General features: G+C 42.5%; 1 protein-coding gene across 2 annotated transcripts; it reads left to right on the plus strand.

Annotated features, from left to right (window-relative positions):
- The first annotated feature begins 1,057 nt into the window (after positions 1–1,057).
- Positions 1,058–24,550, plus strand: stox2a (storkhead box 2a). 2 transcript variants are annotated; one of them, XM_085276463.1, is made up of 4 exons: positions 1,058–1,654; positions 13,189–13,341; positions 16,630–19,177; positions 23,696–24,550. In XM_085276463.1, exons 1-4 carry the CDS (start codon positions 1,315–1,317, stop codon positions 23,895–23,897), a joined length of 3,243 nt encoding a protein of 1,080 aa, XP_085132589.1. In that variant the 5' UTR covers positions 1,058–1,314; the 3' UTR covers positions 23,898–24,550. The 2 variants fall into 2 exon arrangements, with proteins under 2 accessions (XP_085132589.1, XP_085132591.1); XM_085276465.1 differs by lacking the exon at positions 1,058–1,654 and adding an exon at positions 11,535–11,817.
- The last annotated feature ends 247 nt before the right edge of the window (positions 24,551–24,797 follow it).

The raw sequence follows: 24,797 nt of genomic DNA on the forward strand, positions 1-24,797 counted from the left end.
ACCAAGATACCATCAGTGCTAAAAGGTATATGCAGTTTTTGGAGAATCACGTGGTCTCATCCAGATATAATCTTTTTCATCAGGACAATATTTCAGCAATGCTAAACCTCACATTGCAGCTATTACAACACATAACATTAACAGTACAAGAGTCCAGGTGTGGAACTGGCCTGACTGTTCAGGTCTTACACCAACTAAAAACACAGCATGAAAGGGAAAATACAACAACTAAGACCCAGGACTGTTCAGTAACCAGAATCCTATTTTATAAGAGAATACGATGATATTGAGCAGCTGCCCTGTTCAGTTTCCAAACGTTTACAGACTGTTTTTAGAAGAAGAGGTGATGATACACAGTGGTAAACATGGCTGTGTCCTACTTTTTTGGGGTGAAATCTTGCTGCCATCAAATTCAAAATTACCTTTGCAATATCCTTTTTTTATTTTTGAATGTAATTAGATTTTTTTTTTAAATTAAATTAACTTTCATTTAGGCTCCTGTGTGTGTGTGTGTGTGTGTGTGTGTGTGTGTGTGTGTGTGTGTGTGTGTGTGTGTGTGTGTGTGTGTGTTTAAAAACTTTAGTTTTTACTAGTTATATTTGGGTATTTAAAATAGAAATGAAAGAAACTGAACTTGATTCTTGTGTTTACAAATGTGGCAAATACCGAAATCATTACTTTTTGTTATTATTACTTTAAGTATTGGCTAGTTTTCATTTTTCATTGTAGCTGTCTCCGATCACTTTGGTTGTGTAAAGCCGGCTGCTACACATTTGCTTTCCATTCAAGCATCGCGAAAGCTTGAATTGAAATTCCGTTTGCATGTGTTTTTTTCTCATATTAGAGTGCTCCATTGGTGTTTTAAGACACTGATGACATTAAATTGTCTTAGACGGTTAAGTAAGGATTAGACCAGATAGGGATTTCTATCAAAAACGTGGATTTTGACCGTCTAAAGTGAAGTGTGGTAGTTTACAGGGAGTGCTTGAACGCATCACAAGTGCTCGCCTTTTTTGTCGCTGAAAGTAGGACCTAAACGTCTTTGACAGTTTGGGAGAGGTGGCTGCAGGGGACGGGTATCAGGTTGCTGATTTCCCTGGTTTTACATGGAGCACCTGTGTTTGAAACATTTAAAACTCTTTTTCTGGGAAGCCTGGAGCTTTCAGAGGAATCTGTTTCTTGAAAATGCCCAAACAAACAAAAACTCTCAGTTTGGAGATAGAACCGCGATGGAGACCTGCACTGTCCGAACCATGCCGTGCAGGGAACAGACTGTAGTTTCCGTTTGAGTCCCAAATTTTGACCGGAGCGACTATGGACAAGTTCCTCCAGATCGCTCCGCACTCCCTGGCGCTGGTGCTGTCGCGCCTTTGCAGAGGAGATGGAGAGGACTCACCGTCGCCACCGGCCTTGCTCTCAGTAAACTTAAAGCATCACTCTGGCTATGAGGTCTTCGCTAATTTCAAAGCCGTCAACATGCAGCATTTCTGGAACAAGGCGCTGACACACGCGCTGACAGAGATCTTCTTCCTGGGCTGGATAGATGAGCATGTGCTGCTGATCCAAGGGAAAGAGGTGCACCTTCAGGTCCTCAGGAACGGATGGACGAGACGGACCTTGCAACCTCCCGAGGGCTTTGACATCAAATACATAGGTGGGTAAATTGTCTAGACATGCGTGATAACAACTACAAAGCATCTTAGAAAGTTAAATGTAGCCTCAGGGTTTTCTTGTCTTCCCAGATGGATGTGTTCTAATATGGGTTGTTTGGGTTATAGAAACAAAGTACTGAGTCCTTTAGAAGTTTAAAATACCCTATTCATAGTTGGAGACAGTATTCAGCAGTAAAATAGACAAATCTTATCTCAAAGTTGTGTTAACGGAGATATTCATCAGAGTGAAAAGAACTTGCTCAGATGTCCTTATAATAATAGCCGAAGGAAGAAGAAGAAACAAAAATGTTCCCCATGTTCACCTTCTAGTGCTAGACTTCAGACTAGGCCTTTGAACTAACTGAAATTTTTCTTCTACAACATTTGTGATGATTAAATCCTGACCCATGAAGTTCAGGTGCAAACAACAACAACATTAAGCCGTACATATGTTTTTATTATAGTTTCATATGAATTCAAAGCACTCATTAAAAGAATTATCAGCTTCATTAAAAACAAAAAAACATTATAATTACTAATTATCTAGTAATGATTACTATAATTACTAGTTATCTCTGGCTCTCTTCCACAGCATGTCTTTGTCCTGTCTTCCTCCCCTAACTCCAATTATTTGTGGCTCTCTGTCGGAGCTTTCTTCCTGTTAAAAGGGAGTTTTTCCTTCCCACTGTCGTCAAAGCACTTGCTCATAGGGGTTCATATGATTGTTGGAATTTCTCCGTTTTCTTTGTGTGATTGTTGGTCTTTACCTTACAATATAAAACGCCTCGAGGCAACTATTGTTGTGATTTGGCGCTATATAAATAAAACTGAATTGAATTGAAAGCTGGATCGCTCTATTAAAATGCTGTCCACTTTATAAACTCCCTTTTTGGTGTGTCGTGTGAATCCGTTCTCATCAGCAGATCTTCTCGTCTTTTCTGGCTCTTCAGAGCTCTTCTGTGTTTTTGTTTTTCACGCTGACGTCCACACCTCTTTTTTTACGAGCTGGCAGAAACTACTGATTGGCATTTTTAGAGGTGAGAGCTCAAATATGTTCTCCTGCAGTTGAATAATTGAATAATGTGAGTCTATGAGTAACGTTTCGACTGGCTAGTCTCAGCGAAAAAAAAGGGAGTGTAGGCATCATATCACCTTTTAACCTCAGCTGCTTCATGTCATGAGGCTTACTCATCCAGATAGCACAGACAGGATTGGAGCCCAGTTTGACTCCAGTTCAGCATTCCCACACTCTGATTCCGATTCTTCTGACAAGGCCATAACTCATATATGTGCTGAGACAGGTTGTGACGACTTGAAGTGTTGTCTAACCACTGCACCATCATACTGAGAGTTCATCATACTGGGTTTGCTCTGTGTGTGCATACGTCTGTGTTCAAATGAGACAGAGAGGCATGCAGCTTGTCAGAGATCATCTTATTTATGTTTATTTCACAATAGAGCCAGGGTTTGAATCATCTTGTTTTATCGGTGAGCAGCATCAACCTGCAGCAGGGCAAATGCAAACAGAAAGGTCAGCAGGGTTGGGTGTGTGAAAGAAGTGAAGACTAAAAGTTTTAGTACTTGTCTTTTACTGCATAGGCTGATATCAAGAGTCTGCAATTTGAAGAATATGAGCAAAAGCATGGTTTCCAGGATTGTTTGCCGTGGACGTGGATCCTAAAAACCTAAATGTGGAGGAAATTATTGTGATTCAAATGATTGCAGCCATGACAGTTAATAACTTTGATAATGCTGACAACATTAGTGGTCATTTGAGAATAAAGTCCTGTCCATATATAAGGTAAGCAGTTGGCCACTGCTTACTCTCTGGCTGGAAGCTACTAGCCCAACAGCATCCTTTGCTCCCAGTAGTAAAAACTTAAATTCCATCCATCCATCTTCTTCTGCTTTATCCGGGGCCGGGATGCAGGGGCAGCAGCCTAAGCAGAGAAGCCCAGACCTCCCTCTCCCCAGCCACCTCCCCTAGCTTATCCAGGGGAATACCAAGGCGTTCCCAGGCCAGCCGAGAGATATAATCTCTCCAGCATGTCCTGGGTCTGCCCCAGAGCCTCCTCCCGGTGGGACATGCCTGGAACATCTCACCCAGGAGGCGCCCAGGAGGCATCCTTGTCAGATGCCCGAACCTCCTCAGCTGGCTCCTTTCGATGTGGAGGAGCAGCTGCTCTACTCTGAGCCCCTCCCGGATGGCCGAACTTCTCACCCTATCTCTAAGGGAGAGGCCAGCCGCCCTTCGGAGGAAGCTCATTTCTGCTGCTTGTATTCGCAATCTCGTTCTTTCGGTCACTACCCACAGCTCGTGGCCATAGGTGAGGGTAGGGACGTAGATCGACCGGTAAATTGAGAGCTTTGCTTTTACACTCAGCTCTCTCTTCACCACGACGGACCGGTGCAGCTTCCGCATCACTGCGGCCGCAGCACCAATCCGTCTGTCGATCTCCGGCTCCCTTCTCCCATCACTTGCGAACAAGACCCCGAGATACTTGAACTCCTCCACGGGGCAGGAACTCATCCCCGACCTGGAGTGGGTACTCCACCCTTTTCCTTAAAAACTTAAATTGATTGCCTTAAAGTTGAGATCCGTTTGACTGCACAGTGGTATGTTTGCCATTACAACATTAAATTGACTTCACACACACTCACCTACCACACTTTCACTGCTTGTTAATATGAGTACCTAGTCAATCAATCACATGGCTGCAGCTCAGTTCATTTAGGCATGTAGACATGGTCAAGACGACGACCTGAGGTTCAAACTGAGCATCAGAATGTGGAAGAGAGGTGATTTAACTGACTGGTTTTTGGTTCCAGACGGACTGGTCTGACTGTTTCATTAACTGTTGATATTCTGGGATTTTCCCCCACAACCGTGTCTTGAGTTTATAGAGAATGGAAAAAAAGAAAATATTCAGTGAGCGGCACATCTCTGGATAGAAATTCCTTGTTGATGCCAAAGGTCAGACGAGAATGGCCAGAGCTGATATGAAGGCAACAGTAACTCATGCTTGTTACAACCAAGCTATGTAGACGAGCATATTCATCAAAGCTGATGAGCTACACAGCGGAAGGCCACACCTGTTCTTAGCTTAGCTTACACCTGTAAGCTAAGAACAGGAAGCTGAGGCTGGTCTGATGGGGGTCAGAATTTAGTGCAAACACCAAGAAAGCACAGATCCATCCTTCCTGGTATAGGAGGAATGGGAGATTAACAGCTGACAAATCTGGAGCGTTATTACTGAAGCAGCATTATGTTATTATGTTAAAATGAAATTTTGTAAATTGTTGCTAGACCTTTTTCTTAGGTGAATCTCTGGATTGGGTTCTTCATATCATCAAATAGCTCAGCAGATATTTTCCAGGTAGACTTTCAGGGTTATTCACTTCATCTTGCTGTTTAAACAGTTGTAGAAACACAGACCATCAAACCAAACTCTTCACTGTTAAATTTAATAAAATAAATAATTATTTTTGTCTTGAGTGACTTTACAGTGAGTGTTATCTTAACTCTGCCTTTGAGCTGCTTGAAATCAACTCTGCTGAGCTGAAAAGCTGCTAGTTCTGTTACAAAAGACGTGATAGATTGGGATTGTGTTGTTCTGTGAGAAAAGGTGGCATAGCTTGATTGATACCGGTGAAGCAAACACAGATAAGCTCTGGAATGTTTGTCTTATAGCTAATAACTCACCAGACGTTATAAATCCTGAACCAGCTGACTTTGTATGCTGTGAATCCAGATGCAAATGACTTTCTTATGTATGTAAGCTTTGTGTAGGATACATATTTTTAAAACTGAACCCCAAAAAAGACAGACTGACATCATTTAGAAGTCATCAGTTAGCTGAAGGCTGTTTTTGTTGTTCTGTTGTAGTACAGTTTAAGGGGTTGTGTTTTTGCACTTACCACCACTAGGAAACCTATTCAGTCTCTGATTTTGTGGTGTTGTGTTGAACTTGAACCATTTTGCCTCTTTTGGCCTGATTTCAGTTTATTTTTTCCAGATTGAAACACTCAATATGTGTTTCTTTACTTCTTTGTGAAGTAACAAAATGAACTATAATTGTGATATCTCAATGAAATCTTCTGATTTTCAAAAGTGAGCTGCAAGTTTTACTGACTCGTTTTCCCAGCTGTGGTGTCAGGATGTTACTTTTTGGTAGACAAGTTCTAACAAAGATCAGACAAATTTCCACCATAGGGTACTCATTAACTAGAGGTAAGTGTTGGGGGGTAATACATACACACACACACTGATATGATATTTCATTAGCATTGCTATGGAAAGAAAATTCTTCAGAAAAAAAGCTTCAGGACTTAAACTATGCAGTGAATTTAAAAAAAAAAGGACTGTACTTGCACATAGTCCAGATTATCAACCAAACAGTCTGAGAATGTTTGATTGGGGCTGTGAGCCAAATAGCAGTCGGATTAATATATTTAGAGAAAAGTTGTGGATTTTCAGCTATGTGGAAACAAAGTGTTTTTTAATAGGCGACTCAGTCTGATTAACAGAGGGACTTTGTATCCTTTAGCAGCCTACAAACAATAGACAGGGGATGGGGTGTACCCCTTAGGAAGGAAAAGTCGAGTATTTGTTCCACAAAAAAAATTCTACTCAGCTGCATTCCCAGCCACAGCACAGCTCTCCACTGGACGGAAAGGGAGGGTTTTAGGAGAGAATTGAGGGAAATGTTTGACGCAGCGGAGAGATGGGATGCTATATATCTTAATGTCAGATCAGGATGTGTTATGGTGACTGTTGTGTCAAAAAAACCCCAAAATATTAGTGTCTTAATTCGAGAGTTTGAGGGAACAAAAACATGTAATGCTACGAATGTGCCGCAGGAGGGCAGACCGCTGGGAAAATGCTTCTGCTTCTGTTTGTGAGGAAGTTGGATGTGAGTGTGTGTTGAGTGGAATCTCTCCAGGAGCATCACTGTTAGTCAGTCGACCAGTTTAGTCCAGTATGGTGGACTAATGCTATGGTGTTTGGTGCAGTGTCCCTTTGGGGGTTTTTTTTATTATCAGGTGACTATTTTTTGCAATATTTTTGTTAATGATCAACTAGTAGCAAAATTTAAAAGTAGTAGATTTGAATTTATATACAACCAAGTACAAAAAAATTAAAAAGGCAGCTGATAGTGGTTTAAAATTTGACCAAGACATCCCGTTTTCCTTACTACCTTTCTTTCCCATCTTCACCACATCAGGCTTGAGATGATCTATAAACAAATGCGTTTAATGTACAAAAATTAGTTGGCAGCATGCGTGATGATAGCGTAGATGCACCATATCGCCAAAAGTATTCGCTTATCTGCCTTCACACACATATAAACTTGTGTGAGATCCCAGTCTTAATCTATAGGAGTTAATGATGTATGCCCAACCTTTTGCAGCTGTAACAGCTTCAACTGTTCTGGAAAAGTTTTCCAAAAGACATAAGAGTGTGTTTATGGGAATCTTTGATCATTCTTCTAGAAGAGCATTTGTGAGGTCAGACGCTGATGCCGGACAAGAAGGCCTGGCTCATAGTCTCCTCTCTAATCCATTCCAAAGGTATTCTGTCAGGTTGAGGTCAGGACGCTGTGGAGGCCAGTCAAGTTCTTCCTCACCAAACTCTCTCATCCATGTCTTTATGGACCATGCTTTGCACACTGGTGCTCAGTCATGTTAGAACAGGAAGGGATAATCCCCAAACTCTTACCACATGAAGCATTAAGAGTTCCTTTCACTGGAACTAAGAAGAACTCCTGAAGAATAACCCCACATCATAATCCACCAGAATTTACACTTGTCACAGTACAGTCAGACAAATACCATTCCCAAACCCAGACTCATCCATTGGATTGCCTCAGTGGGATTTTTCACTCCAGAGACGATGTCTCCACTGCTCTAGAATCCAGTGGCGATGTGCTTTAAACCAGCGGTCCCCAACCTTTTTTGCGCCACGGACCGGTTTATGCCCGACAATATTTTTACGGACCGGCCTTTAAGGTGTCGTGGATAAATACAACAAAATAAAACTAGTACCGGTACCGAAAAAAAGAAGATTTATTCATAACACACGTGAAAAGACCCAGGAAAACAGAGTTAATGATAAAAACAATAACAAAATAACGCTGAAAACCAATAAAAACCTTGAAAACCATACATTTCACACCTGAGCCTCAACTCTCGTGGCCCGGCACCAAACGACTCACGGACCGGTACCGGTCCGAGGCCCGGGGGTTGGGGACCACTGCTTTAAACCATTGCCTCCAATGCTTTGCATTACGCTTGGTGAAAATATGTAGTCTATCTTTAAAAAGTAGGTGAACTAGCAGAAGGCAACAAACTGTGATCAGGAATGGGTCACCATCAGTCAGGATGTGTCCCAGAAGTCAAAGAATTATGATAAGTTATGATGAGGAATGGTCTTTATAAGTACTGACTCTTAATTAAGATTAAATTGCCACTAAAAGTCTTCAAAGCATATTGTTCTTCACAAAAACTTTCGAAGATCTATTCCTGCCCTGTCAGTGCTCTAAGGTGATCACAACTTGTTGACTTCTGCTCGTCATCCTGCTTCTTAGCGATTGAGCACAGATTTTTAGTCAGATAAAGATCTGATCATTGATCCAAATTGTAATTTGACAGTTTCTTGCCTCATGGTTAGGCCTTTTTCCTTATGACATGCATAGTTCCACTATGGAACATGAAACTAATGTGCTGCGCATAGAGTTTATAGCTCTGTTATTTTTCAACCTTTCCCTTGTTGGGCTTCTACCAATTCATTGTCAAGTGTCTTAGGCTACGTCCACACGCACCCGGGTATTTTTGAAAACGCAGATTTTTCTATGCGTTTGCACCTTTCGTCCACACGTAAACTGCGTTTTCAGTCACTGAAAACGGAGATTTTTAAAAACTCCGGCCAGGGTGGATATTTTTGAAAACTCAGTTTTTACATTTACGTGTGGACGAGAAAAACGCAGAAAACGCAGCGTCAAAGGTGTGCGCCTTTTTTGACGTCACACTGTGCACCACATTATTGTTTCGGTGAAATGAATTTCTACAATACTGTTACTGTTAATTGTACTCTCTGCAGTGTTTAAATGCTTACATATACACACAGTTACTGTCCCTCCACACATACGACTCGGTTCTGCTTCTATGCCCCATCCTTGTTTACTATTTCCCACCGAGGCTTCTAGACTTCTGATTGGCCAACATTTCTACACGGTTAGGAATATATCGCCACCTGTTGCTTTGGCATGTCCCTAGCAGCGTTTTCCTTCATTTCTGCGTTTACATGTGGACGGGATTATTTTTTTAAACGAAAACGGAAAATCTCAGTTTTCAAAAATACCCGTGTACGTGTGGACGTAGCCTTAGTTTGTGCTAACTTTGTCTTAGTAGTCTCATCTTTACATTTCCTGAGGATATCTTACAAGTATTAAAAGTTGAAATAATCAATAAAACAGTAGATTCACATATTTATGTGAATTTTTACATCATTACTACTTTCTCATGCGTGCTCCAGCCTCAAACCTTTCTAGAATTGCCCTCAGGAGATGCAAGCTTAAAGGCAAACAGCTCACTTACGACAAAGTCCATGTCATGTCTGATAAGGACAAGAGCTGATGCACACTACCTACTTTGGTGTTCTGTATTAAAAAAGGAAAACTTTAATCATTCTCTCGGGTCCAAGTCACCAATTTCAGGAGAAATTTGTGAAAACAGCTCATGATGCATGTTTTTTTCTCAGTATATGTACCCGTGTCTTATAGGCAAAGTTGAAGGATCTCCATTTTTCAGCATCACTGCAGGAGCATCGTGTGTCCGTAGAACAGGCAGTCCTTGTGCGTGCGTGTGTGTGTGTGTGGAGCCTGTCTGCTTTCTATTTTGAGTAGCTGGCTCTTTAAGAGAACAGCACTCAAAGGTAACAGCTATGAGATCATCGGCTTGCGTCGTCATGGCAACAAAGGCTGTTGCAGCACTATTGAGAAATAAAATGGCTGGCATGGTGGTGTCGCTCTCCCTCCTCCTCCTTCTCCTCACCACCCCTCCTTTGCTCTCCTCTTTCTTTTTGGTATCAGTGAACTGGAGCAGATTGGTTGTGACACCGTCCACCCCTCTGCCTGCACCCCATCCTGCCCTCACACTTTTCTGCTCCTTATTCTATCCCCCACCTCAACCGTCCATTCACACTCCACGCATGTGAGTCAGCACGAGCCGGCTTCGAGCGGAGGAGCTGTCGCTTTTGGACGTTATTAGGGTGATGCTTTTGGGGTTTTTCGGTGCTCCACACAGTTAAGTTACTGAATCAACTGGTGGAAAGCGCTGATGAGAAAGACCCAAATCAGCAGGTTTAAAATGACTTCCACACTAGGTTGTGGCTTCACAGTCAGCTGAGAGACAGAAAAAAAGAAAAAAAGAGGAAGGCTGATTGTTCAAGGGGCCCCTCATCCTTCAAGAGTACAGCCAGTAATACTGAGAGGGTTGGAGAACAAGAGTAGGAAGGGAGGATGTAGAGACTGAGAGTTTTTGCAGTTCCCCTGGCTATCATCTGGATGCTGACATTTATTTATTTTTTTCTTGTATCTATTTTTCGAGCTGTTAATATTTGCTCTCCTTTCTGCCTTCTCTACGTCCCCTCTCTCTCTCTTGCTCTCTCTTGCATCCTCTCCTCTCCCCTCCCCTCAGCCTCAATCACCCAGACACAGACGCATGCATGCTCACGCAGAATCGCGCGCAGCAGGCGGATGCGCGCATACACTCTCTCTCACACACACATACACACACACACACACACACTCACACACTCTCTCACACACACACACACATACTCACACACCCTTCCTGGAGGTGCTGGGAGCAGCTGCAGCATTAGCGTTGAAAGAGATTTGCCGTTGACTGGAGTTTGCATCCCCCCCGTTAATGAATGGATGCTATGGCGATCAGCTCAGGAGCTTCTTCCGTCGGATTGCGGGATATGGTGGATATCTATTCTTGAATTTATTTATTTATTTCTATGCTCTCCATTTTTTTCTCCCCACCCTCTGCTGGTGTGCTGTTGTCGAAAGGACGATGGGGTCTTGTGCTTGATCGGATAAAGATGGAGGTGAACGTGGCGTCTCCGCTGCTTGGCATACTATTGAGGTTTCACTGCCCATTAGGGTGAATGGAGCTTTTATTTCTGTGTTTTTTGAAGCGGGCTCTTTTGTTTTACGGGGATCGGCCGAGCACTCCTGTGGTGAATTGAGCTATTGTCGAAGACTGGGCCTCTCTTAAGCTTTGAATCTTTGACCATCCATCCGTCCCCTGCCTCTCTCCCCCTGCTACCTTCTACTCGAAAGGAACAAGCAGATCCCAAAAACCTCCGCTGAAATCTTCCCTCACCGTCCTCCTTCTTTCCAATGCCCCATTTCCCTCATCTCTACCCCTGCCCCCCCACCTCTCTCCTGCTCCCTCCTCCCACATCAGAGTGGCTACGTAATGTGCCTCCCTACGCATGCAAATGGGGATGCTACGAATGGTGGCTGGGACTGATGTCGATGAAAGGGTGATGCCTCGCGCAGTCACCTGCACCTCTGCTGCCACTGCCATCAATCCAGATCAGCCTGGGAGAGCCCAGCAGCCGATGACAACCACCCACAGTGCGAACACGGTCGTTTGTAGCTTGCTCGTGGATGTAAATGAGACATGTGTATGTGTGTGAAGGAGCACACTGGTTCCTGCCATGTCTGGTGTGTGATCGCTCTAGCGGGACGTTCTTACTAATGCGGGGGAGGCACTGAGCCCGAGGTTTGTCGACCTCCCCCTGCACACACCCCCCTTCCCCCTTTCCCCTTCTCCCTCCTTCCCTCCCCCCCCTCCCTCCCACCCCATTCCACCCCCCTCCCTCCAACCTTATCCCGAGAAGCCCAAGGGGGGTGAAGACCACCTGGTTTAAAAAAAGAAAAAAAAATACGATTTTGAAAAAAGGGGGTCACGATGAAGAAGAACCGCAGCAGCAATCTGCGGCGGGCCTGGCCCAGCTCGGAGCTCGCCGAACGCCCGCTGGAGCACAACCTCTCTCGTAGTGAGAAAGACATCCGTGTGCAGAAGCAGCATCTTCCTCCGCCTCCTCCCCCTCATTTCTCTCCATCCCCGCCAAGTTATCGTGCGCCAGGTGAGTCAGGCCCTCCCACTCTCAGAAGCTCCACCCTCTCTACTCACGACTGCTCAGTCAGTAAACTTTGGTCGCTCTGAAGTAGGAGGTGTTAACAGCTCCTTTTTTTCTTTTTTTTTAGTTTTCCAGGGTGTTATCATAGAATCAATGACTTTATTTGCACTTTAGCGAGTCCTGCTTTCTTTCTTAAGGTTTAGGGCTTCTTGTTTTTCATATTCTGAATTAATATTGTAGTGTTTTAGTAGATTTATACGGTGTGTCTGAATAGTCTCAGTACAAGAACAAGTTGTGCATTCTGTGGCAGATTTGTATTTTGTGTTAGATAAGATTATGTAAAGGCTTGTGGCTATCCCAGTATCAGAAATGCAATTACCGGGAATTTTTTGATCCTTTCAGTACTTCTGTTACAAACATTAGCTTGTTCCTCTGTTCTCTTTCTCTTTCTGTTTTTTTTTTTTTTTTTTTGCTTCTTTGGTATAAGACATTATAAAAGCAAACTAGGAGGGGATTTACTTTTGTGCCGATCTTGAGCATACGTGGCTTTTCTTATGTTTACTAGAATACACGTAAAGCCTTGTACAGCCACATACAGCTTAATAGGGACTGTGATACTGAGTAGAGATAACGTCATTGTGTTGCTTAACTGACCATTCAGCTGAGCAGGCTGAGGAGGCAGAGCCCTGCACACATTTCATCCTAGGCAGAGGAACCATGGGCAGCACCAGATCTGTTTTCAAGTTGCTGAAGATGAGGAAGCACAATGCTTAATGAAAGATTAAATATAGATGCTCTGATGATGCAGTTTCTGCACCTTGTCATATGATTGTCAATCACCTGATGCAGGTCAGAGGACAGGGTCACTACAGCAGATGCCGCAGCAGTGGATTCAGTGTGTCGCTTTGCAACCTTTCAGCAGAACCAGTGTTTGCTCTTTAAAGGGCTTGAAGCTCGGGCGCCTGGTTGTAAAGATGATTTCACTACTCACTACAGCTGACGGCAAAGCTAGCTTATGGAGAATTTATCTGGGGTAGGTCATCAAAAATAGCTTTTCATTTAAATTTCAGATATGCTGATTGTCCAAGTTCCTGTTTCTGTTCGTAAAACGATGTTAATCAGATAGCTGCGCTGTGGAGATTCAGGTGATCTCATACTCCGGTCGCCGCAGCAGCAGCTGCCTCGCTTTGCTAAGCTACGAGAAACGGGAGGAGCAAGAGGCTGAGGAAGCAGAGAGGAGGGGTGGAGCCGTTACAGGCAGGCGGCATACACACTGCTGCTGTTTGACCATTACATCATAGCTTCACACGCTGCGCCTGCTGTTCATTCATGATCTAACAGTTGTGCTTTTGCCTCCTCCTCCTCCTCCTCCTGCAGGTGACGTGTCTCCGATCAGTATGTCACCTATCAGCCAGTCACAGTTCATCCCGCTGGGAGAGATCTTGTGCTTGGCCATCTCTGCTATGAACTCTGCCCACAAGCCTGTCAACCAGGAGGCACTGGTGGAGCACCTCACTGCCAGCTTCCCAGGTATGCCCTCGCACCTGCGTCTTAACATGGTACTGCACTCAAACATGCCTTTAATACATACAGTATTAAAATAAAATGGATCAGTTTTTGTATAAATATGATAAATTTAACACAAAATCATCCTCCATTTGGATTTATTCAATATAATTAATACACGGTTTGAACAGTATTGGCCAGTCAGTTTGTCCAGTTACGTTTAAATCCTCTGAAAATGGGAAACTGTGTATAAAAATGGCTATAAATCTTGAACAGTTAAAAATTTTAAACTCAAAGCATGCACTTTGATAACATCCTGATTATTTGATTTGGAATCCACTATAGTGGTGTACAGAAGAAACAATAACAACAAATGTATGATTTTCCGAAACATTATGGCCCTAGCAGCATCTTGCTTTCATATTTAACATTGTAAAACTCGTGCAAGAGAATTCAATTTTATGAAACTAGAGTGTTTATTGAACAAGTACAAATTCAAAACAAAAAAGAAAAGACATTAAATCAGTAATATCACTTTGCATATGTGAGTTTTAAATTTAGCTATATCCAGCATTTTTATACAGCCGTTTCCTCACAATAGCTCTGCATGTGTTTTGAGGTCTCAAACTGTGATCATTGTGTAGCCTGTTGTCATTCACAGATATACTTGCATATGTTTCCTTGCTGTAAAGCAGTTAAAATAAATAGTCGCATCATTTCTGTGTTAAAAACTATAACTGATATAATGTCAATACATTATATGAATGTCTATATAAAGGTTATGAGTGAAGTGAACAGCTTTTGATGATAACTGGGTATTTATTAAAGGGTCAGTCCATGTCAGATCATCACATGCCACCCAGCTGAATATGTCAGATATGCCTGAAAATGTCACACAATGCCTATATTTTACAAGGTGATATAAGATGTGAGTGATTATCCCAATCACTTGATGCATGTGGATGTGATATTAACAGAAACTTACTCTTTCTGAAAAAGGTGTTCATATCTGGAGGATATGATACTAAAGGTTGATGAAAATGAATTTTCCCCATATTTAAGTTGGAACTATTCACCTGTTTTGGACTGTTTTAACCTCCTAAGACCCGAACTCTTTAATGGCATGCATTTTTAATTTCTCTTTGATATTTGGGCTGATTGGGACCTGATGAATGTAAAAACAAAGAATTACCAGATTTTTTTTTTTTTACCTAATTTTTGTTTCTGAGAAAAATGAGAGCTACATATGAGGATATTCATTTGAAATTTCGATAGAACAGTAGCAGCATAATGTCCTGGTTATCAGGCCCTTGTAGAGCAAAATTGAGTATTTTGGTCTAAATAACCCAAAATGTGATGTCCATCTACAGGGAGTGCAGAATTATTAGGCAAATGAGTATTTTGTCCACATCATCCTCTTCATGCATGTTGTCTTACTCCAAGCTTTATAGGCTCGAAAGCCTACTACCAATTAAGCATATTAGGTGATGTGCATCTCTGTAATGAGAAGGGGTGTGGTCTAATGACATCAACACCCTATATCAGGTGTGCATAATTATTAGGCAACGTCCTTTCCTTTGGCAAAATGGGTCAAAAGAAGGACTTGACAGGCTCAGAAAAGTCAAAAATAGTGAGATATCTTGCAGAGGGATGCAGCAGTCTCAAAATTGCAAAGCTTTGAAGCATGATCATCGAACAATCAAGCGTTTCATTCAAAATGAATGTCAGAAATGTATATTTGTGAATGTGGAGATGTTATATTGGTTTCACTGGTAAAAATAAATAATTGAAATGGGTATATATTTGTTTTTGTTAAGTTGCCTAATAATTATGCACAGTAATAGTCACCTGCACACACAGATATCCCCCTAAAATAGCTAAAACTAAAAACAAACTAAAAACTACTTCCAAAAACATTCAGCTTTGATATTAATGAGTTTTTTCGGTTCATTGAGAACATGGTTGTTGTTCAATAATAACATTATTCCTCAAAAATACAACTTGCCTAATAATTCTGCACTCCCTGTATGTGGACGCCAGGTCCTAGGAGGTTAAAGAATATAATGTGCCTTGTGTTTAATAAGGTTTAAACAAAATATTGCTCCTTTCCTGCAAAATTGTGGTTTCTGCAGGTCTCCAAATATGCTGCCAGAGATTACACATCCAAATTATTAGTGACATCAGACATTGATCATGTTTGCTTGTTTTTTAAATTAGGAATTGAATGGAATAGCCCAAAAACAAATCTTTTCGGAAACTAAACGTGCATTGAATCCAGACTAGAAATTCTCACAGTTTATCTGGAGTTTGTGTGGAGACACTGGCACACATGGCAACAATAATTTGCACATTTGTGAAGGCAACATTAAAACCTGAACAACATTTTCAGGTTTTGGGGGCAGCATGTGCTGCTATCCAGATGGCTTCTAATGGAGGGCTTTGCTTATTTCAGCAAGATAATACCAAAGAACATTCTGTACGTATTACAGCAACATGGCTCAGGAGTAATAGAGTCTAAGTGCTAACTTGGCCTGCATGTTGTCTCAGACTTGTCATCCATTGAAACCATGTACTGTATTGTGAAAAAAAGCATACTGCAAAACATGCATCAAGTTTCTGAACAGCAAGAATGGGAAATGCAAGCTAAACACCAATTAGCTGTAAAACACTCTTTTTATTTAAAGTCAAAACCCCTTCATTCTCACGGCATGGTCATGTTTAACCTAGAAAACACAAATTTATTTGGGATTATCAGGGAATTAAATAGATTACATTTAAAATTAAAATACTGGATCTGTTTTTGTGGTAAACTTTCACCTGTGGTGAACCATCAACAAACCAGAATCCAAAAAAATCCTGAACTACATTCACCAAACATAAGAAGCACACTAAAGATGGCATATGAGTAAAAAGTGAGACTACTACTACATTGTCCTTTAACACAGGGTATTTAATAGCCTGGATTTGATTACAGTTGCAGCTGGAAAAAAAAATCCCTTGGTTAAGACTGTTCAATTGGGTAACTTTTTGCATATAAAGAGGGAAATTCACTTTGAGCAGCGTGTCATGAAAAGGTGAGGCAATGCAACACGTGTTAAATAAAAGTTTAAAAAAATAAGTAAATTCAAGACATTGCTGATATCATCCCCTTTTCCACTTCTTTCTAAGTCTTAGTCTCTAAGTTTTTTACATTCCACTTTCTTTGCCTGCAACAAATGTTACCTACATGCCTGTATTTGAAGTGAACTTCAGGAATTTGAAGCTTTTAAAATAAAGCTGTGACTCAAATAATTTTTCATCTGTTTTCTGCAGGTGTGCCTACACCCAGCTCAGAGGTTTTGCGACATACCCTAAACATGCTGGTGCGAGAGAGGAAGATCTACCCAACTCCAGAGGGCTACTTCATTGTCACTCCCCAGACCTACTTTATCACTCCTTCTCTCATCAGAACAAACAACAAGTGGTATCACCTGGATGATCGACTGCAAGAGCGTCCACAGCAGCAGCAGCAACAACAACAACAACAACAACAACAACAGCCACAGCAACAACCTCAGCATTGTGCTACACCTCAGTCTGGCAATGCCACACCATCCACGCCTGGCTGTCTGAGGGAGAGGCCTCCTCGCAAGAATAACAATGATTCGTACAATTCCTATCGCGAAGACCCGTCCAAACATCACCCCCCTGCACTCCCGAGCAAGTCACCAAAGGAGCACAGGGGAGATTCCTATCAAAGTAAGCCACCCAAGGATCACAGCGGCGGGGATCCTCCGCTGAGTGCGTCAGCCAAGGAGCACCGAGGTGAGCCGCCATCGTACCCCCATCCCCCGGCTCCCACCTCTCCCCCTGCCCAGCAATCGCCGTCTCAAGATCCAGCTGATAAGGGCAAAAGCATCACTTCTTTCCCCTATAAAACTGACACTCTGACCAAAAAGAAAGAAGGTAGTGGTGGGGGCGGCGGAAGCGGCGAGAAGCAATCCAAAAGGTTTGGACTCAGGCTCTTCAGGCTGAGTTTTAAGAAGGACAAAATGAGGCAGCTGGCAACCTTCTCAGCCCAGTTCCCTCCGGAGGAGTGGCCGCTTCGTGACGAGGATGTGCCAACCACACCCATCCCCCGCGAAGTGGAGATGGAGATCATTCGCAGAATCAACCCCGACCTAACGGTGGAGAATGTTGCGAGGCACACGGCTGTGATGAAGAGGTTAGAGGAAGAGCGCACGCAGAAGAACAAAGCGGGGTCTTCAGCCCAGCACAGCGCACGCAGCAGGAGGGGCAGAGGCCACCGGAGGGCTCCACATGGTAAGTCCCGCTCTCATAGCAAACCGCGGACCTCCAGGGGAGACCCATCTGAGGGTTCAAACTGGGATCTTGTGTTCATGGAAAGGGATTACCGCTTCTTTAGCCACTCGTTAGTTCGCTCACCCCGAGAGGCTATGTACACCTTGGAGCGCAGGCGAAGTGGCGGCGCGACATACCTGGTCCACAGCAACCCCAACATCACTGAGTCATACTGCCCTGTTACCCCTGAGTGGGATGTGTCTGGGGAGCTAGCTAAGAGACGGACAGAGATGCCCTTCCCCGAGCCTTCACGTGGAACATGCCAGTCCAGAGTGCAAAGGAGTCACAGTCACAATCAGGACAGGAAGTCTCGTCACGAGAGGTCAGATCAGGCGAAAGAACGATCTCGGTCCATGGACAATTCTCTAAAAGGCCCGTCACTGGGTGCACCAGAAGACTTTGAACCAAGTCTGGAGGAGCGTAGTCATTACTACACTGATGATGGCACCCTGCGGGCCACGCAGAAGTCCTCCCATTACTCAAGGATCATGTTCTCTGCTGCTAAGTTCCACTCTGATTTCAATGTGCCTGATTTGGGGAAAGGGAGTTTGGATGAGTCAAGGATCCGGAGTACAATGGAGAGGAACAAAAGCAGAGACAGCCTGCCAACGTACAATGAGCTAATGGGACTTTCTTCTAAGCCCTCAACAGATGAGTACTTCCAGTGCAATACGTCAAATGAAACAATCTTAACTGCCCCTTCGCCTCAGGCAAAATCAGAATATGACACATTAACCTCATCAGGGGGACTCCGAAAGGGCTCTCCGGCTGACCGCCAAACGCCTCACCTCACCTCTCCTCACACGATGGAGTACAAAGAGGACTTGTCGGCAGCAAAAGGACAGAACGGCTCAACGCGACTGACGCCAAGCCAGACGCCGGAGCCGGCGCAAAATGCCCGTTTGACGCCACACCAACACAATGTCGATCCCGGAGGGGGAGGAGGTGGTATGGTGATCAAGAGGAAAGAAATCTTCAGCAAGGACACTTTGTTCAAACCTCCACACAATGCCTTGTCCAGCGGCTACGTGGACAGCAGCTACACCAAGTCTGGCACATTGCGGAAAGCCTCACATGCCAAATCAACAGAGGCCCTAGACAATCCTGAGCCCCAGCAGCCTTCCAATTCAGCGACTTCCTCAGCGTCACCTGCAGTTTTACAGGGCTGCTTAGAGCCAACAGTCCCCTCCGCCTCCTTTGACTATTATAATGTATCCGACGACGAGGAAGAGCCAGAGGAGGACTCGCACAAAGAGTTGGCTTCGGCAGAGGACAACAAAGACCACGGGGAAGGGGGTGGTAATGGTGGAGGCAGTGGTGGTGGTGGGGAGGGAACCATGCAGTGGCTCCTGGAACGGGAGAAGGACCACGATCTGCAGCGAAAACTGGAGACCAATCTGACTTTACTCAGCCCCAAGGAGACAGAGAATAGCAGCAGCCAGAAGTCAGCCCACTCTGCCCGTTTGGACAGCATGGACAGCAGCAGTGTCACGGTGGACAGTGGATTCAACTCCCCCAGGTATGTGCTAAAGTAGAGCTGGGCGATATGAGATTTTTTCATATCACGATATGTTTTTTTCATTTCAGGCGATAACGATATATATCACGATATGAGCCAAATAACTATATTTGTAAGATTTAAATGTGCCGTTGCTCACAAGTAAAATGTGAAATAATCAGCAGCTTGTTTTTATTTAAATATTTATTTCCCATAATAAGTTCAACAGGGTAGATGTACTTAAGGAACATGAGACTTTTTCAGATAAATAAAGGCAAATATTGCAAACTACACAAAAGGCAGCCGCTAAAGCGTTTAAGTTTCAAAATAGAACAAACGAAACAGACTAAATTGTCAATTCCACTTAGAAACAAAATATTAATTCTAAAAATAAATCTTAGTTTGTTTTACAGAAGAACAGACAAAACTGACTAACTTTTGTCAATATCAAATAAACTGAGAACTAAAAGGAAATTCTCAATCTCTCCTTGTTGTATAGCTGAGCTTTTCAAACAGTTTTAACAGTTACTTTAGTCTGACAAAAGACGAATGACGAATTAGCGCTTCCAGTCAGAGACTGAGGCTACGTCCACACGTACACGGGTATTTTTGAAAACGGAGATTTTCTGTTTTCGTTTTAAAAAATAATCCCGTCTACACATAAAGGCAGAAATGAAGGAAAACGCTGCTATGAACATGCCAAAGCAGCAGGTGGCGTTAGATTCCTAACCGTGCAGAAATGTTGGCCAATCAGAAGTCTAGAAGCCTCGGTGGGAAAAAGTAAACAAAGCTGGGGCATAGAAGCAGAACCGAGTCGTATGTGTGGAGGGACAGTAACTGTGTGTATATGTAAGCATTTAAACACTGCAGAGAGTAGAATTAACAGTAACAGTATTGTAGAAATTCATTTCACCGAAACAATAACGTGGCGCACAGTGTGACGCATGCACCAGTTTATTGTATTTCCAGACTTGCTTTCGGCACAATTTACAGTGCACGCTACTCTGTTTTTTGTCAGACTTGAAATAGCCGAAATACCTTCACCCTACGGAACTTCTATGGCTCTTCCGTTCGACAATCTCTCCGGCATTGGAACCATCATCTGTTTTCTCTTCGGTCACGCTCGGTTGATTTTTCTAGTCAGCACACTCATTTCCTCCATTACGCGCTGGTTCCATTACCCGCTGGCTGCTTCCAAACAAACACACGTGCGGCGTGGCACTTGTGCTGTACGTAACAAGTCACGCGACGTGACGCTGCGGCTGTGATTGGTTCGGCTCTGCGCTACTTGATTTGGATTGGCTGACCCTTTTTTTTTTTTTTAAGAGGACAAGAGCGGCGAGGTCTATCGCGATAGCTTAATTTCTCTATCGAGTAAAAGTTATATCGCGATACATATCGTTATCGTTCTATCGCCCAGCTCTATGCTAAAGTAAACTGCGTATGACATAAAAGTGCAACTTAGAGTGCGGTTAGGATGCTGAGGTAGAGCACACGAGGGCCTGAATATTTCCTCTAAAACAGATGTCGTGGTTATGTGTAGTTTGTTGAAATGAATAAAGCTTCTTGCACCCAGACCTTAGTGAAAGATGTCATGGGTCAATATGAAGGCTCCAAGACCAAAGAATACTTAATTATAATTGATCTTTTATCCCGTCGTCAACCTTCCTGGTTATGAATCTATTCACTGTAGCTGGCTAACAATCAACTCATCTGAGACTACTCATATCAGTGTCGTGTTACACTGTTTGCTTATCACTAGGCTGAAAAAATATGAGCTTTCAGCTTTGGCAATAGTGCTGTAAAGGTTCTGTATGTATGTCAAAGTCCATCCATTGAAGATGCTGGTTTGTGCTCATCCACCGATGTGCTTATTTAGCTGCTGACTGCTTTGTTTAAAGCAACAATGAGGTTTGTGCATGTGTAAATAGGGTGTGAACATCCTCACAGTTATTCTTTTCAATAAATAGATGAAAGTGTGCAAAATGGCACGCATTAACATCAGATTCTTGATGGTGAGCAATAAACCAGTCTCTGCCTATCAAACTTCTATTTTTTTGGTCTTACAGGATCTGCACAGTTTTCACTTTAAACACACACGTACTCGGTGGATGACACTGAGTTGTAGGAGGGTTGTGTCATCATACACAGTATGAGCTTAGATGGGCGTAACTACTGTGATGTCACTGTCGGCATCTGGCATGGTTGGAAAAGACAAAAACAAATGTGAAGAGGATGAGCGGGTCTGAGTGTGAAACTGCACACTCATTGATTTATGCCTTGTGATTGACAATTTATTAGCTAATGACTGTGTGGTTTCATACCATGGGAAATCTTACCACAGATGATCAGGATTTATAGCAGGAAATATACCTTATTTTTTCTTTTTTTTAATTCAGTATAACCCAAAATGAGTGATCAAGCCCATACAATCAGACTTCTACAGCACCAGTCTTTTTGACACCACAGCCCTCTGCTGGCCTTCAGACAGAATGCAGGGTTAAGGCACCTCTGCTTTGGCTTTATTGCTCAAACCTGGAAGCTACAGCTATGTTTGCAGTGGTCATTACTTTTTGGAGAAGGTAATCTAAAAAGGACTGTATAATATACTATATGGACAAAAGCACTGAGCCGCCTACATAGTGCATTTTGCGAAGCTCCTGGTGTACAGTATTTGTGCTGATGTTAATGCCAGAGGAGGTTTGGAGCTCTGTAGCTATTCGGTCAACTGAGTATTGGCAACATTTAAGCGCTACTGATTTGGTTCTTTATAGCGAAGTTGCTTTAGTTCCTAAACGCTTCCACTTTCCAATATTGCCACTTACACCTGATTGCGGAATCACTGGGAGGGTGGAAACTCCACAAACTGACTTGATGCAGCATAGCATCCCATTACAGTACCACGCTCAAACTCACTGAGAAACATTTCTGAAAGAACAAGCCTTTCTTCCAGAAATGTTTGTAAAGTCAGACTGCATGGCTAGGTGCTTGATTTTATGCACATGTAGCAATGGGACTAAAAACACTTGAATTCAAAGATTAAACAGCGTATCCCAATACTTTTGTCCATCATGTAACCAGAGATGGGCGTTGCTGTAATCTGATTACTTTTTTCAAGTAACGATTAAAGTAAGAGATTAATATTGCAAAAAAAGTCATTTGATTACTGCTGCTTTCCCATAGCCATGCTGCGTTACTGCGTTACTAAACCGTGATTTTGTTTGTGAGAGTGTCGCGTGTCAATGGTGTAAGCGCGCGCGACGTCTGTGGCAGTAACAGACGTGTGCAGATCAACATTGGATAACATGGAGGGCGGGAGAGAGTACGACCATGCAGCATTTAAAGCTTGGAAGTACTTACATTACTTTTGAGTTTGATTCCATAAAAAGTGACAAAAACATTAGCGTCCGCTGTAAACTGCATGGAAACAAAACGTCTTTCTACAGCGAAAACTTAACCTTCAAATCTGAGCAAGTACCTAGCACGCTGCCACAGGAATGTGAAATTCACAGAGAAACCCCCGGATCCTTCCACTGACATGACCTAATTAGTTTTTAAAATAAGTAATCAGTAAAATAACTGGATTACTTTTTTGGACAAATCGACAGTAATTAGTAACAATTACTATTTTCAAGTAACTTGACCAACACTGGTTTTAACTGTAACAAACTTAACTTTGAAAAATACCCAAAAGTAAACAGCGGTACATAAACGAATCATACAAAGCTATTCCAACTCCATATTTTACTGGTTGCAAGCATCTGTTTTACAAGCCATTTCTGTTTCTTTGAGTCAAATATGAAGCAAGATTAATGTGTGAGAATCATGTGTGAACCAGTTCTGGATAAACTGACAGACAGTACAGGGGTGTATATCTTCCAGAAGCTTCTAGAAGGCATGCATGCTCTCATTTAATATTATCAAAAAGTAAAAATTCAAACCTAAAGCAATCGATGCTGGGCAAGCTCCAAAAAATGTTGGATGCTACACTTGGTAAAATAGAACATCTGCCATTAAACCTGCCTTACTATTATAAATCTTTGCTTTTCAAACTCACTGGCACTTACAGTACTACTTCGCATTTTGTAAATGTCTCTAGTTGGTAAAAGAGAATGATGGTAGATGTTTTCACACACTGATGATCATGTGTAAAATGGAATCGCCACTGTAATACATTTTTAAATTTTGCTGTGTATTTAGCGTTGATACAAATACGAATATTTATTTATAAACTAATAAATATCCTGTATTTTGGAACTTAACATTGGGCTTAAAGATACAAGAAAGTAATTAGCATAATCGACATGTGGCAGATCTAATTGTTAACACTTGACTTACATTACCTTTTTGTTTAATAGCGTGATAATTTTGTCAGTAACCTATCATCTTTTTTCCCCTCAGCATTCGAAGTCTGCTTTAAAATGGTATCAAAAGTATTTCAGTGGGTTTCCAATATGTTTTTTTTTTAAACAAACTCAATTTATGTAACTCAATTTTCGTAACAAAAAAACTGCATGTCATGTTGTCTTTGTCGTGCAGGACACGTGAAAGCCTTGCATCCAACACATCCAGCATAGTGGAAAGCAATAGACGGCAAAATCCAGCGCTGAGCCCCGGCCACATTGGCACCAGTAGTATCGGACTGCCATTCAGCTTTCGCACCATCCCAGAGCCCCCCACCACACAGCCTGAGAAACTCCAGAAGTCATCGAACTGCCTGGCCTCCATCACCAGCGTCTGACAGGCAGCACAGACTGAGACCATAACGGTGGTGGAGGAGAGAGGAAAGTGGGGTGCTTCACCAGTTTTTTTCCACCCACGCTTTCCTCAACCAACACACACACATAAACACTCACACGCGTACATCTTCAGACTCCTGAGAATCCATTTACTGGGACTGTTATAAAAACAGGCATGGCTTCAATAGACTGTTCCCACAGCTTCAAGAACTTAACTGCAAAAAACAGAAGAAAAACTACAGAATATCCAGACAACTGTAGGTGAAGGAACCTACCTGAAGTACTTTGATTTTGGTGACATGGACTCTAGTTTGGCTTATATCAAGATTCTTGACTATTGGTATTGGAAAGTAGTAGACTATAGGATTCAAGTTACATTTGGAAATATCAAGGAAAAAAAACAACTTTTTATATTGCTTAACAATACATGTCCAATTAAATGTTCTCCTTCCTGAAATAGTTCTTCAGGACGATTTAATGTATCAGCACAATGTCAAGATAATAAAAGTTGATCCTGAGAACAACAAATGAAAGATATTAACACATAAATCAGCTCAGATTTGTGTACCGCAATGCAAATTATGTATGTATACTCGATACTTTTGATATCCTAATTATTATAATGGTGGTATTAAAGATGCTATGTGACCAAAAATGATGTTTGGGTAAAATTAGCTGCACCTCACCGCCTACACAAGCATTGCAGAAGATCAAACGGCTCTTGCAGCGCAGCGTGGTTTTGTGTCTGATTTTTGGAGCTTTTCTTCATATCACATGTGATGTTCAGGAAAAAGCAGATGTTTAAATTTCGTTTTTGCCTCAGGACCTGAGTGTTGGCCTAAAAGCTGAAGTCATAGGTAACGGCACATTTTCAACGCTCATGCTGAAGTTGTTTTGGAGCG

This window comes from Mchenga conophoros, linkage group LG6, assembly GCF_057382185.1.
Source record: "Mchenga conophoros isolate Kocher_MC1m ecotype Shallow Benthic linkage group LG6, M_conophoros_male_GT1.1, whole genome shotgun sequence".
Classification (NCBI taxonomy): Eukaryota; Metazoa; Chordata; class Actinopteri; order Cichliformes; family Cichlidae; genus Mchenga; species Mchenga conophoros.

Coding starts and splice junctions, on each gene's coding strand:
- stox2a (XM_085276463.1), top strand. CDS start 1,315: ATGGACAAGTTCCTCCAGATCGCTCCGCACTCCCTGGCGCTGGTGCTG. Junction 13,342..16,629: donor CCTCACTGCCAGCTTCCCAG/GTATGCCCTCGC, acceptor TGTTTTCTGCAG/GTGTGCCTACACCCAGCTCA. Junction 19,178..23,695: donor AGTGGATTCAACTCCCCCAG/GTATGTGCTAAA, acceptor TTTGTCGTGCAG/GACACGTGAAAGCCTTGCAT.